Source organism: Aquarana catesbeiana, linkage group LG05 (assembly GCF_042186555.1).
Source record: "Aquarana catesbeiana isolate 2022-GZ linkage group LG05, ASM4218655v1, whole genome shotgun sequence".
NCBI classification, from domain to species: domain Eukaryota; kingdom Metazoa; phylum Chordata; class Amphibia; order Anura; family Ranidae; genus Aquarana; species Aquarana catesbeiana.
In genome coordinates this window covers 186289059-186303035 of record NC_133328.1, presented here as the reverse complement: position 1 = coordinate 186303035, position 13977 = coordinate 186289059, and the positions used below count along the sequence as shown (strand labels likewise).

The following is a 13977-nucleotide window of genomic DNA, read 5'->3' as shown; positions in this document are numbered from 1 at the left end:
CCCCCACAGCAAGCGGCTTGCTATGGGGACACCCGAGCCGAGCTGCAACTCCGTGTGTCTATTCAGACACAGAGCTACCATTTGGCCCCGCTCCTTCTCTTTCCTGATTGGCTAACTGAATTTGACAGCCACTTGAGCCAATTGCGCCACTGCTGTGTCGCAGTGAATCAGGAGGACGGCCGAGGGACTTGTGCACATTGCTGGACGGAGATAGGGCTCAGGTAAGTATTAGGGAGTGTTGGGGAGGCTGCTACCCACAGAAGGCTTTTTATCTTAATGCATTAAGATGAAAAACCTTCTGCCTTTTACAGCTCCCTTTAAGGCTCAAAATTTGTTTAAGAATGAAAAGGTTGTCATCTACACACACATGGCTAAAGTAAACATTTGTTTGATGTTAGTGGAGTGGAGTTGCGTGGAAATTAAGCCGTAGTGCTGGACAGCAATATGTTACTCATAACTCTCCTCGGTGAGTGATACTACAAGTACTTGGCTCTATACACAACGGTTTAGAGCAGTGGTGGTCCGCTTTATTTTATAGAGGGCCTCGAGTGCGGCCCCTGATACTTCCAGAGGACTACACAATAGCAGCTAATTTTCAGAAATGTAGGTGCTTTGTGTCAAGTTAAAGGCCATTTATTTTGCACGGGCTGCCTTAACGAATCTCAGCGCTTTGACCCCGCTGCATTTTTTTGCAGCGTATTCCAATGCACAATAAAGAAGTTGGAGTACAATAACCCTCAGCATTGGTGTCAGTAATAATAACCCTCAGCATTGGTGTCACTGAGTGCGATAATTAACCCCATCATTGGTGTCAGTGGAAGCGATAATAATTCCCAACATTGGTATCAATGAGTGCAAAAAATTCTTAACATTCATATCAGTGAACACTAACAATAACTCCCAGCATTGGTGTCAGTACAGTTAACCCTATTCCCCAAATTGGTGATCACTGGCAGTGAAATTTTAATCTCCCCACCCCCCTGATTGGTGGTCAGTAGTAAGGATGAGCTCCGGCGTGTTCGCACAGCCCACGTGCAGAGCCCGCCAGGAAGTCGGTGCTGCGCTAATCACAGGCGGTGAGACATTTTCCGATCTCTGCAGCCGCGCATCGGGAAAATATCTCACTGCTTGTGATTAGCGAAGCACCGACTTCCTGGCGGGCTCTGCACGTGGGCTGTGCAAAACACGCCGGGGCTCATCCTTAGTCAGTAGCAGTGAAAGGTAAAGCGGATCTCCAGCTTTTAGTGAAGTGTGTGAACCAAGCTGGTCTATATGAACTCTTTACTTCATTAAGAGATGCAGCCGCTGTGTGTGTAGCCTCAGCTACATACAGTATACAGTGCTGTATTTGGCAGCAGGACAAGCTCTTCCCATCCCACTTTGTGAATCAGTGGTAACAATAGTGAAACAATTTTGGAAACAAAGCACACATTGCTTGCTATATGTATGAGCCCTTCATTCGTCTTTTTAAAATATTCCTACCATGTCAGCAAAGTCTTTGTGTGAGCTGTATTTCCTTGTTCTCTGTACTCTTCATGCATATGCATAGAGATTCTATGGTAACAGTACATTGCTAGATCTCCACAGTAGTGGTGCACAGAAACGACATTTCTAGACTGAAACCAAAAATTCAGGATGCGCTTGGTCGAAAACCAAAACCAAAATGGACAGTTTAAAAAAAATATACACATACACTCATCTGCTACTTTATTAGGTACACCCGTTCAATTGCTTGGTAACACAAATTGCTAATCAGCCAATCACATGGCAGCAACTTAATGCATTTAGGCATCTAGATGTGGTGAAGACGACTTGCTGAAGTTAAAACCGAGCATCAGAATGGGGGAAGAAGGGGGATTTAAGTGACTTTGAACGTGGCATGGTTGTTGGTGTCAGATGGGCTGCTCTGAGTATTTCAAAAACTGTTCCTACTGGAATTTTCATGCACAACCATCTATAGGGTTTACAGAGAATGGTCAGAAAAAGAGAAAATATCCCGTGAGCGGCACTTGTGTGGACGATGTGGACGAAAATGCCTTGTTGATGTCAGAAGAGAATGGGTGAATGGTTCAAAATGATAGAAAAGCAGCAGTAACTCAAATAACCACTCGCTACAACCAAAGTATGCAGAATACCATCTCTGAACACACAACACGTCAAACCTTGAAGCAGATGGGCTACAGCAGCAGAAGACCACATCGAGTGCCACTCCTGTCCCCTAAGAACAGGAAACTGAGGCTACAGTTCACACAGGCTCACCAAAATTGGACAATAGAGGTTTGGAAAAATTTTCCTGGTTTGATGAGTCCAATTCAGCTGCAACATTCAGATGGTAGGGACAGAATTTGGCGTAAACATGAAACTGTCTTGTAACAACAGTTCAGGCTGGTGGTGGTGTAATGGTGTGGGGGATAATTTCTTGGCACACTTTGGACCCCTTAGTACCAATTGAGCATCGTTTTAAATGCCATGGCCTACCTGAGTTTTGTTGCTGACCATGTCCATCCCTTTATGACTACACTGTACCCATCTTCTGATGGCTACTTCCAGCAGGATAATGCACCATATCACAAAGCTCAAATTATCTCACCACTGGTTTATTGAACATGACAATTAGTTCACTGTATTCCAGTGGCCACCACAGTCACCAGATCTCAATCCAATAGAGCACCTTTGGGATGTGGTGGAACGGGAGATTCACATAATGGATGTGCAGCTGACAAATCTGCAGGAACTGCGTGATCCTATCATGTCAGTATGGAGCAAAATCTCAGAGGAATGTTTCCAACACCTTGTTGAATCTATGCCACAAAGAATTAAGGCAGTTCTGAAGGCAAAAGGGGGTCCAACCCGGTACTAGAAAGGTGTACCTAATAATAAAGTGGCCGGTGAGTGTAGATTTTTTATATATATGACCTTTTAATTCAATCATTTTTGAAGCATCTTTGCATTAAAAAAAAAGCTAAAGAAAAATGCATCCCTTTAAATTCTCTGGTCCGTTGTGATGTAACACACTTCCCCATTGAAATGCATTGGAAACGTGGCAAAATTGCATCAAATATGCACAAGTGTTGCCTTTTTGATGCAGTTTTTGAGTCACATGACCTATGAAAATTGTGACAAAATTGTGCGTTTTTTGGTGGCCTTTATGGGCACCTTTTTTCTATCTGCAAAATGCCGATAACCCTATTTGTGGCCTGTATATCTGTGCATCCCTACTCCACAGGCTTACAGGAACTCTCTTGGGACCTATATCAGTAGGCTTTGGGCTTGTATCGAAGAAAAAAAGCATCTTTTAGTTGTGCTCTGCTTGCATTTAACATTGATTTGAGACACTTCTGAGATCATTTGCATTGCACTGACCCGTGCGTTTGATCTGCAGTTCACCTTCTGACCTTTTTTGATCTCCTAAGCTGCATTAAGCTGCTTTTTTTTATTTGCATGTATGGGGAGGGAAGCATTTCTGACAAGAACAAAAGGCAATTGGCTCAGTCTGTTTAAAGCATATTGGCATGGCCATGGTTAGTAGTCCAGCATTTAGGACCAGGTTGACAGTGTGCTGCAGATGGAGAATATTACTTTATAATTCGGTTATGATTCAGCATTTCATGTGTCATAAAGTTTTAGGGATGGAGGGTGATATTAAAAAATAGGGAAGAAACTTTTCATAATGATTTTAACTGTAATATAACATTGCAGAATACATAAAGTAGTGCATTTTTAGAATGCAATAGCATCCTTTTATTAAAGAACGGTAAATGTCTACATAGTTGCTTTGAGAGGAGTTCTGCTTCCTTTTACCTCAGCATATAACCATTGTCAAGTGATTCTCGGCCTACAGCTTTTATTTACCATTAGTTATTGACAGCCTAAAGCAGTGATGGCGAACCTTGGCACCCCAGATATTTTGGAACTACATTTCCCAAGATGCTCAACTATACTGCAGAGTGCATGAACATCATGGGAAATGTAGTTGCAAAACATCTGGGGGTGCCATGGTTCGCCATCACTGGCCTAAAGCCTGGTACACACTAAAAGTTGTTTGTTTCGTTCAACCCAATGGGTCGGAGCCGTCTGACGTTAGTACAGCGATCTTCCCCGCTGAGCTGTTGTGTTCTGATAGGGGGATGGTCAAACCTTTTGGTCATCAAGAATATGGCTTACCAATGAGTGATTTGTTATGTAGCAGTCATTGTTGTATAATATAGTTTTATTATTTGTTCCTTTTTTTTTTTTTTTTTTTTTTTTTTTAAGGCTGAAGCTCGACTTTTAGAAGAGCAGAGACGAGTACAGGTATATCTTCATGAGAGCACTCAGGATGAGCTAGCGAGGAAATGTGAACAGGTCCTCATAGAAAAACACCTGGAGATCTTCCATACAGAGTTCCAGAATCTACTTGATGCAGACAAGAATGAAGGTGACTTAGTAGTTCTTGTTCAGTGTCATATATTGGGATTTATTAATTGTAGACATATTAAGAAATAGTTTTCTTTCTTTCTCTTCAGTTTCTAAGTTGGGTCTCGTGCACACAGGCTTACGAATTTATGCTCAATATATGCTGGATTTTTTCTGCCAATACTTGAGAGGAAAAAATGCCTCATGCGCCAATGGCATTGAGTGTAAATGCATTCTACTAGCCAGAATATGAAAATATTTTGCTCTTTGAAATACAATTGCCCACATACACGTGCGATTATGCATACCTAAATTGTGCTCATGAGCTCCTCTCAGAATCCAGCTTTGGTGCATCTTTTTTTTTTTTTTTTAAATGCTGCTTTTTCAATACAGATCTAAATGCATGATGTGCATGGCCACATAGTCTAACATAGAGCTGTGTTTACAGGTATAAAAAAAAAAAAAAAAAAGCTCAACACCTGTAAAAAATGACGTTTTTTTTTTTTTTTTTTTTTTTTTTAAGCAAGTGTGCCTGAGCCCTTAGCGGTGATGATTATCTTCTTCTTTGCCTTCCTCTGTGTATGAGGTCAGACAGTTAACAGGCCACACTTCAAGAGACCCCGGACTCTGAATATCTCACCAATGGCATCTCCCACATTGCTGTTCTGACAAGTTCTTTTTAATGTTTTGAAAACCCTATTTCCCTATACAGCTTGTAATTATATATGTACGCATGGAAGCCACATTTTTTTTTACAACATATGAGGGGTGTTCAGGTCGAACTGGGACTTTGAATTTTACAGGTATAAAAAGGGATGCTAATGTGGCAATACTACATGCAGTAGTAAGTGGCAAGTATGTCCTATTGCTGATAGGCGGCGCACATGTCATGGGCCAGTCCAGAGAACGTTAATCAAGATGGCAGACACCAGTGTTAGTACAGTGGAAGTGTAAAGCAGTGGAAGCATTCGGACTCGCCACCACCAAACAAATTTCAAACAATTGCATCTGCAGGTAAAGCGATGGCAAGTGTTTTCTGCGACAAATGTCCCAGTTTGACTTGAACGCCCCTTGTATAGTATTCAGGCTCTGATTCTGCCTAAATAGTGCTGTCGGAAAATTTTTTCTCAGCAGTCGCTCAGTAGGAATGGTGACTACAATACTTTCTCTACAAGTAGCTGCTAGAGGGGAATCTAATTATGAAATCAGAAAAATGAAACGCTTAAAAAAATACCTTCTGCTAAATATTTTAAAGTGGTAATAAAGTGATTGTAAAGGCTCGTTTAAAAAAAATAAACATGTTATACTTGCCTCCTCTGTGTAGTTGGTTTTGTACAGAGCAGCCCGGATCCTCCTCTTCTCGGGTCCCTCTTTGATGCTTCTGACCCCTCCCTCCTGTTCAGTGCCCCCACAATCAGCAGCTTCCTATGTGGGCACTGGAGCCGAGTCATAGCTCCGTGTGTCGATTTAAACATGGAGCCCTGATCCAGCCCTGCCCTCTCTCCCCTGATTGGCTGACTGACTTTGACAGCCGTGTGAGCCAACGGCGCCGCTGCTGTGTCTCAGCCAATCGGGAGTGTCCTGGACAGCTTAGACATTCGTGGATGTCGCTGGAGAGAGATGGGGCTCAAGTAAGTAATTGGGGGGGCTAAGGGGGGGGCTGCTTCACACAGAAGGCTTTTTATGTTAATGCATAGAATGCATTAAGATAAAAAAAACCTTCTGCCTTTACAACTCCTTTAAACTAAAAAAAAATAAATAAAACACTGACAGGCAGGGTTTTTAATGACAGAAAAGACCCTAGTGGTCTCTTCAGTCATAAATGCTTTTCTGTGCCTGTCATCAGTATATGTACACTGACCTTCACAGGCTCCAGTGCACATGCACGGGAGTGACATCATTACGGCCTAAGCATTCAAGTGGCAGGATGGAGCGAACCCGGAAAAAAGTCTGGGAGAAGATGGAAGAGCTCGAGCACTGACAGCACAGAGCTTGAAGGCATCTTTGACAGGTAAGTCTGTCATAATGTGTTAACTAGCACAGTATGATCACATACTCGCACATCATGGCATAAACCTGCAGAGGGTTTGTTTTAGAGAAAAACGTTTTTGCTGAGTTTAACACCACTTTAAGATCTTGAAGTGTGTGTACTCACTGCATAAACGCGCTATAATTTCCCTTTTATTGTGTAAATAAAGTCCACAATACTTACTCTCCTACAACAGTCTGATGTCTCTCATGTGCACCGGCATCTTTTACACTGCTTCTTCCCGGTGCTGATTGTGGCTGTCTTCATTAGCCAGTGCAGGATATCTTCACTTCTGTGCATGCGCAGAACTTCAGTCGTTCTGGCACATGGGATCTGTGTTGGAATGTAAATTTACCTGCGCTTGTGCAGCTCAATGTACATTCTAAGGAAGACTGGAAGCAGGCAGGTCTCTCTTGCAACAGAGTGCCTGCCTGCTTTCAGTTTTTTAAACTGAGACTTTAGTTCTGCTTTTATTGTACATTTTTTGGTTGAGCTAGATGGGCTTGTCTCTTTTCATCCAGACTAACTATGCAAACATAACATAGTAAAACATTTTAGTTTAAAAAATGAAATTTAGTGTTCAGGCTCTACATACTGCTTGTTGAACCATATGGCATTTTCATTTTCTTTTTCAGATCTGGGGCGAATGTACAATCTTGTATCACGAATACAGGATGGTCTGGGAGAGCTGAAAAAACTTTTAGAAACGCATATCCACAATCAAGGACTTGCTGCTATAGAAAAATGTGGGGAAGCAGCCCAGAATGTAAGTAATGTTTGTTACACCACTAAGAATAGGGCTGAAACTTGTACACGTAGCTTAGAAGCCTCATCTGCAACTTGCTCAACTGCTGCTTTTCTACCATCTCCTGATTTGTGTTGACATTTAGGCAGACTTACATTTATGCATTGTGGCAACATGTGGAAAATACATGGTAGCATCTGATATGGAGTGCCATTTTATTTTTATTGCCTCCCCAACGCAGCTTGCCAGTATACCTCAACATGCATGCGTTTCAGCACGTTGCATTGCGCAGGGGATGCTGTGCAATAACTATAACAGTGCATGCCCGGTTTTAAGTGTGTGGCAGCCCATTCAAAGGTAATGGGCTGCTTTAATGCAGCTCACATTAATGCGCAAAATACTACATATTAACATGCATGTAGCAATGCACCAGATTAGGTATGAAGAAAGGCTAAATGTAAATTAAAGTGGTTGTAAACCCTCTCAAATAGCTAGTGAAGTAAATGGCCTCAGATTAAATGAATCCTCTTGCCATATGTTTTACTTGTTTATCTTCAGTTTTCTCTTTCCTACACACCTTCAAAAGAGCACAATTGTGCTAAAATCCTTCTGCATCTGTGAGGTGGGGGTGGAGAGCTGCAGTTACAGCTCTTATACACTGTGTGAGAGCTGATTGGAGGAAAGGGACATCCCCCCCCACCACCACCACCACATAGGAAGAGTAATGAAGGAACATGCAGAGCTGTATTCTGAATAGACAAGCTGTATGCTTATCTCCTCCCCGTCACAAATTGGTATCTTCTGTCGGGAAAACTGCCTCTGATAACAGAGGAATGAAACACCAGAGTAAAACAACACTTAGAGCTTTGGGGAGAGACATGTAAACACTACAGATATCTACTTTGTTCAGATTTCATGGGGTTTACAACCACTTTAAATAGGAGCTCCAGCCTCCCCCCCCCCCCCCCCCCCAAATTGAAATCAGCAGCTACAAATACTGTAATTTCTGACTTCTGATATAAGTACACTTACCTCCCACTGGATCCGGCGCTGTCCTCATCCAAGCCGATTCTTCAATTGGCTTTGGGTGCAGGAACTGGCATCTTCTCTACGGGAAACCGCCAGTGAAGTCTTGCGGCTTCACAACCAGCTTCCGACTGTGCATGCAAGTGCAGTGAATGGTCCCACAGTCTTTGAGGACCTGTGATGTGTTCCAGAAAGCTTCAGGGTAAGGAGGGAGCAGAACTTCCTCTAAGATCACTGCAATCTGATTTGAAGTGGGAGAGTGGGGACACTCCATGGGTAAGATGGACAGATGCTTTTATTTCTTCTTCAGCTATGTTGTCATAACCTGTGTCATATTTGCAATATTCAGTGGCTTCTTATATGAGCACCACTGATTGATTCTTGTGAGACAGCCCGCATAGGTCGGGGCCAGACAAATAGGTTATTGTCAGTGGAATTCCTTCTTGGCATTTAAAAACACGACGTTTGATTTGAGAGTGCAAGGTATCAGGGAGCGTACATTTTTTACAATTTTATGTAAGTTATAAATATTTATCTAATAGTTAATGGCAATAGCAAAATATATCTATCTATATCTATATATCTATCTATTTTTTTTTTATGTGTGTATTTGTGTTCAAAAGTTTGCATACCTTTGGAGAATTGGTATTTATGTACCATTTTTAAAGAAAACGTGAGTGAGCAGGCAAAACACATTTCTTTTATTTCTTATGGAATTCATATTCATTGCAACAATGCAAGAATGGCTCGATTTATATTAAGGTCAGGAGACTGATGACCACTCCAGAAACTTCACCTTTTTTCTGCTGTAACCACTGGAGGGTCAACTTGACCTTGTGCTTAGGGGTCATTGTTGTACTGGAAAGTCCAAGAGCATCCCATACGCAGCTTTCGTACAGAAAATTGCAAATTGCCGTGTTTTCTGATAACGTGCTGCATTCATCTTGCCATCAATTTTCACAAGATTCCACCTGCCTTTAGAGCTCACACCCCCAAAACATTAGTGAGTCACCACCATGCTTCACAATGGGGATGGTGTTCTAGTCGTCGTAGGTCTTGTTGACCCCTTTCCAAACACAACGCTTATGGTTGTGACCATAAAGCTCTATTTTGGTCCCGTCACTCCAGATTACAGTGTGCCAGAAGCTGAGAGGCATATCAAGTCGTTGGGCATATTGTAATCAGGCTTTTTTGCGGCATTATTTCTTATCTTATTAAGGCTTATTTCTGGCAACTCAACCATGCAGATCATTTTTGTTCGTGTCATCGTATTGTGCTCCTTGAAATAACCACAATCTTTTTTTTTCCAGAGCAGCCTGTTGCCTGTGGGTTTCTCTTTGTATCCCAAACAATTCTGGCAGTTGTGGCTGCAATCTTTCTTGGTCCACCTGACCTTGGCTTGGCATCAAGAGATCCCCAAACCTTCCGCTTTATAATTAGTGATTTAAACAGTACAGACAGGCATGTTCAAGGCTTTGAATATCTTTTTATATCCTTTTCCACATTTAGAAAGTTCCATTACCTTGTTACGCAGGTGTTTTGACAATTCTTTTCTGCCCCTTATGGCTCAGTATCTCTCCTGCTCAGTGCATCCATGTGAGAGCTAACAAACTCATTGACGACAAACTCAATACACAGACACTAATGCAGATTAAAAAGCCACAGATGTGGGAAATTAACCTTTAACTGCCATTTTAACGTGTGTGTGCGTGTGTGTCACCTTTTGTGTGTCTGTACCAAGGCCAAACATTCCAGGGTATGTAAACTTTTAATCAGGGCTCTGTGGGTGACTTCTGTCATAATTTTAAAAGGAGCCAAACAATTATGTGATAATAAATGGCTTTACATGATCACGATTGTTAAATAAAACACAGTCTTTTGGCATGATCAGTCATATTTTCAGTATTAATGGCAAAAAGTCACGATTTCTGCCAGGGTATGCAGACTTTTGAGCACAATTATGTGTATATAGATATTATTTTACAGGATTTATATAGCGCCAACAGTTTGCGCAGCGCTTTACAATGTAAAGGAAGACAGAGTAGGAGATATCTGGACAGATTGGACTAGTGAGTCCCAAAGGATGGGAGAGGCTTTGGAGAAGTTCTGGAGACGAGCATGGGAGGAGGAGACAAGGGAGCTAGAGAGCAGAAGGTCTTGGGAGGAGCAGAGAGGACGGTTTGGGTGATATTTGGAGATAAGATTGGTGATGTAGCTCGGGGCAGAATTGTGAATGGCTTTGTATGTTATTGTTAGTGTTTTGAATTGTATTCGTTGAACAATGGGAAGCCAGTGGAGGGATTGGCAGAGAAGAGTGGTGAACACTGTGAATGGTTGGTAAGGTGGATGAGTCTGGCATCGGCATTCATGATAGACTGAAGAGGAGAGGTAAGAGAGAACAAGGGAGTGAATAAGTTGCTTAGTGGTGTCAACGGTTAGAAAGGGGCGTATTTTGGAGATGTTTCGGAGGTGAAGTCTGGATGATTTGGATAGTAATTGGATTTGGGGCTGAAAGGACAGGTCAGAGTCTAGGATTATGCCTAGTACTTTGGCATGAGGGGACGGACTGATGGTTGTATTATTGATCTTGATGGAGAAGTCAGGGCTGGAGGAAAAGTTCTGTTTCAGAAAGGTTGAGTTTGAGGAAGTGGTGTGACATCCATGTTGAGAGAGAGAGAGATGGAGATAGATGTATATAGATATAAATGTGTTTTGTGTGTATGTAAACGTGTGCATGTATTTGTATTATTTTATTACACAAACTGTTTTGATGTTTTCCCAGGATCCAAAAATGTATGTACAGACAGTCTTGGATGTCCACAAGAAATATAATGCACTAGTAATGTCGGCATTCAACAATGATGCAGGGTTTGTGGCTGCTTTGGACAAGGTATGTATTTTTATATATTGTTTTTCAATCACTGTTTTACCAACTGATTCAGTACAATTTCCACATACAAGTCTGCTCTTCACTATAGGCTTGTGGCCGATTTATAAATAACAATGCAGTGACGAAAATGGCCCAGTCTTCCAGCAAATCTCCAGAGCTACTTGCCCGCTATTGTGACTCTCTACTAAAGAAGAGGTAAACATCTTCTAGCCTTTTAAAAACAATTTACACTCTCATCCTTCCTCTATCTGTGAGTTTGCACATTTTCTTCTTGGCATTGTATGTATTTTTAAATGTTCATACTCTGTTCTGCTTAATCATAGCTCCAAGAATCCAGAAGAGGCAGAATTGGAAGACACACTTAATCAAGTTGTAAGAATAAACATTTTATCATTGCTCTATACTGAAAGAATCTATTACAAGTTTAAACTACAATTTAAAAACCGTGTGTAGCCATAAATTTTTTAATTAAAATGCATCACTTATGCAAATTGCATTAAAACTTTTTTTCTGGATGTGTTTGTTTTAAACTCACTTCTTCCTATTCCAATTGTACTTAAATATACTGATATGTACTAGTGCAAAGACCAGCTATTGCTTCTTTTGGATGGCTATTTCATGTATTTGGCATTTTTTTTGTGTTTTTCATTTTACCCTTTTAATTGATAAAGGCAAAGGGATTGCTATGAACTCTGAAAATTTCCTTCTGCAGATGGTGGTATTTAAATACATAGAAGATAAGGATGTGTTTCAGAAATTCTATGCAAAAATGCTTGCAAAACGTTTAGTGCACCAAAACAGCGCCAGTGATGATGCAGAAGCGAGTATGATATCCAAACTTAAGGTAAGTGATTTGAGAGTATATCTTTTGTTTAGCTGGTCAGTAATCTAGGTAGGAGGACTTTTTTTTTTTTTTTTAATTTAACTCCTCTCTTATCAGTAAAAATGTTTTGCGGTGCTGTGTAGGTGCTGTAGAGGTAAAATGATGTTCTTTCTGGTCCTTTTCATCTTTACTGTATAGTGAGGCTTTTAAAAAGACTTTTGGCTGCATTTTCAAACCTATAATTATAAAAGGTGAACATACATTTTTAGTATGTTTTCCCCTTGAAAAGATCAGTATTTTCCCATCTATATTTTAATGGTCCTCCTCCGTTTTGCATGCTATACACAAATGTAATTGGTTACCTTGAAGCAATACAGAATACAGTGGGGACGGAAAGTATTCAGACCCCCTTAAATTTTTAAATCTTTGTTATATTGCAGCCATTTGCTAAAATCATTTAGGTTCATTTTTTTTCCTCATTAATGTACACACAGCACCCCATATTGACAGAAAAACACAGAATTGTTGACATTTTTGCAGATTTATTAAAAAAGAAAAAGAATATCACATGGTCCTAAGTATTCATACCCTTTGCACAGTATTTAGTAGAAGCGCCCTTTTGATCTAATACAGCCATGAGTCTTTTTGGGAAAGATGCAACAAGCTTTTCACACCTGGATTTGGGGATCCTCTGCCATTCCTCCTTGCAGATCCTCTCCAGTTCTGTCAGGTTGGATGGTAAACATTGGTGGACAGCCATTTTTAAGTCTCTCTAGAGATGCTCAATTGGGTTTAAGTCAGGGCTCTGGCTGGGCCATTCAAGAACAGTCACGGAGTTGTTGTGAAGCCACTCCTTCGTTATATTAGCTGTGTGCTTAGGGTCATTGTCTTGTTGGAAGGTAAACCTTTGGCCCAGTCTTAGGTCCTGAGCACTCTGGAGAAGGCTTTCGTCCAGGATATCCCTGTACTTGGCCACATTCATCTTTCCCTTGATTGCAACCAGTCGTCCTGTCCCTGCAACTGAAAAACACCCCCACAGCATGATGCTGCCACCACCCCATGCTTCACTGTTGGGACTGTATTGGACAGGTGATGAGCAGTGCCTGGTTTTCTCCACACATACCGCTTAGAATTAAGCAAAAAGTTCTATCTTGGTCTCATCAGACCAAAGAATCTTATTTCTCACCATCTTGGAGTCCTTCGGGTGTTTTTTTAGCAAACTCCATGCGGGCTTTCATGTGTCTTGCACTTCTTTCAGGCCACTCTGCCATAAAGCCCCGACTGTTGGAGGGCTGCAGTGATGGTTGACTTTCTACTACTTTCTCTCATCTCCCTACTGCATCTCTGGAGCTCAGCCACAGTGATCTTTGGGTTCTTCTTTACCTCTCTCACCAAGGCTCTTCTCCCCTGATAGCTCAGTTTGGCCAGATGGCCAGCTCTAGGAAGGGTTCTGGTTGTCCCAAACGTCTTCCATTTAAGGATTCTGGAGCCCACTGTGCTATTAGGAACCTTAAGTGCAGCAGAATTTTTTTTGTAACCTTGGCCAGATCTGTGCATTGCCACAATTCTGTCTCTGAGCTCTTCAGGCAGTTCCTTTGACCTCATGATTCTCATTTGCTCTGATATGCACTGTGAGCTGTAAGGTCTTATATAGACAGGTGTGTGGCTTTCCTAATCAAGTCCAATCACTATAATCAAACACAGCTGGACTCAAATGAAGGTGTAGAACCATCTCAAGGATGATCAGATAAAATGGACAGCACTTGAATTAAATATGAGTGTCACAGCAAAGAGTCTGAATACTTAGGACCATGTGATATTTCAGTTTTTCTTTTTTAATAAATCTGCAAAAATGTCAACAATTCTGTGTTTTTCTGTCAATATGGGGTGCTGTGTGTACATTAATGAGGAAAAAAAATGAACTTAAATGATTTTAGCAAATGGCTGCAATATAACAAAGAGTGAAAAATTTAAGGGGGTCAGAATACTTTCCGTCTCCACTGTATATTAAAGACCCTTAATAAGACACTGATAATAAATAAGCCCACTTAATTTCTTTGCTTTATCTG

General features: G+C 41.2%; 1 protein-coding gene across 4 annotated transcripts in view; it reads left to right on the top strand.

Annotated features, from left to right (window-relative positions):
• CUL1 (cullin 1) overlaps window positions 1-13977 on the top strand; it is a 159772-nt gene that overhangs the window by 105974 nt on the left and 39821 nt on the right. For all 4 annotated transcript variants that reach the window (XM_073630447.1, XM_073630445.1, XM_073630448.1 and 1 more), the window contains exons 8-13: window positions 4255-4417; window positions 7060-7190; window positions 10978-11085; window positions 11174-11280; window positions 11409-11457; window positions 11798-11929. In XM_073630447.1, the coding sequence (XP_073486548.1) occupies window positions 4255-4417; window positions 7060-7190; window positions 10978-11085; window positions 11174-11280; window positions 11409-11457; window positions 11798-11929 (690 nt within the window). The remainder of the gene's footprint in view (window positions 1-4254; window positions 4418-7059; window positions 7191-10977; window positions 11086-11173; window positions 11281-11408; window positions 11458-11797; window positions 11930-13977) is intronic.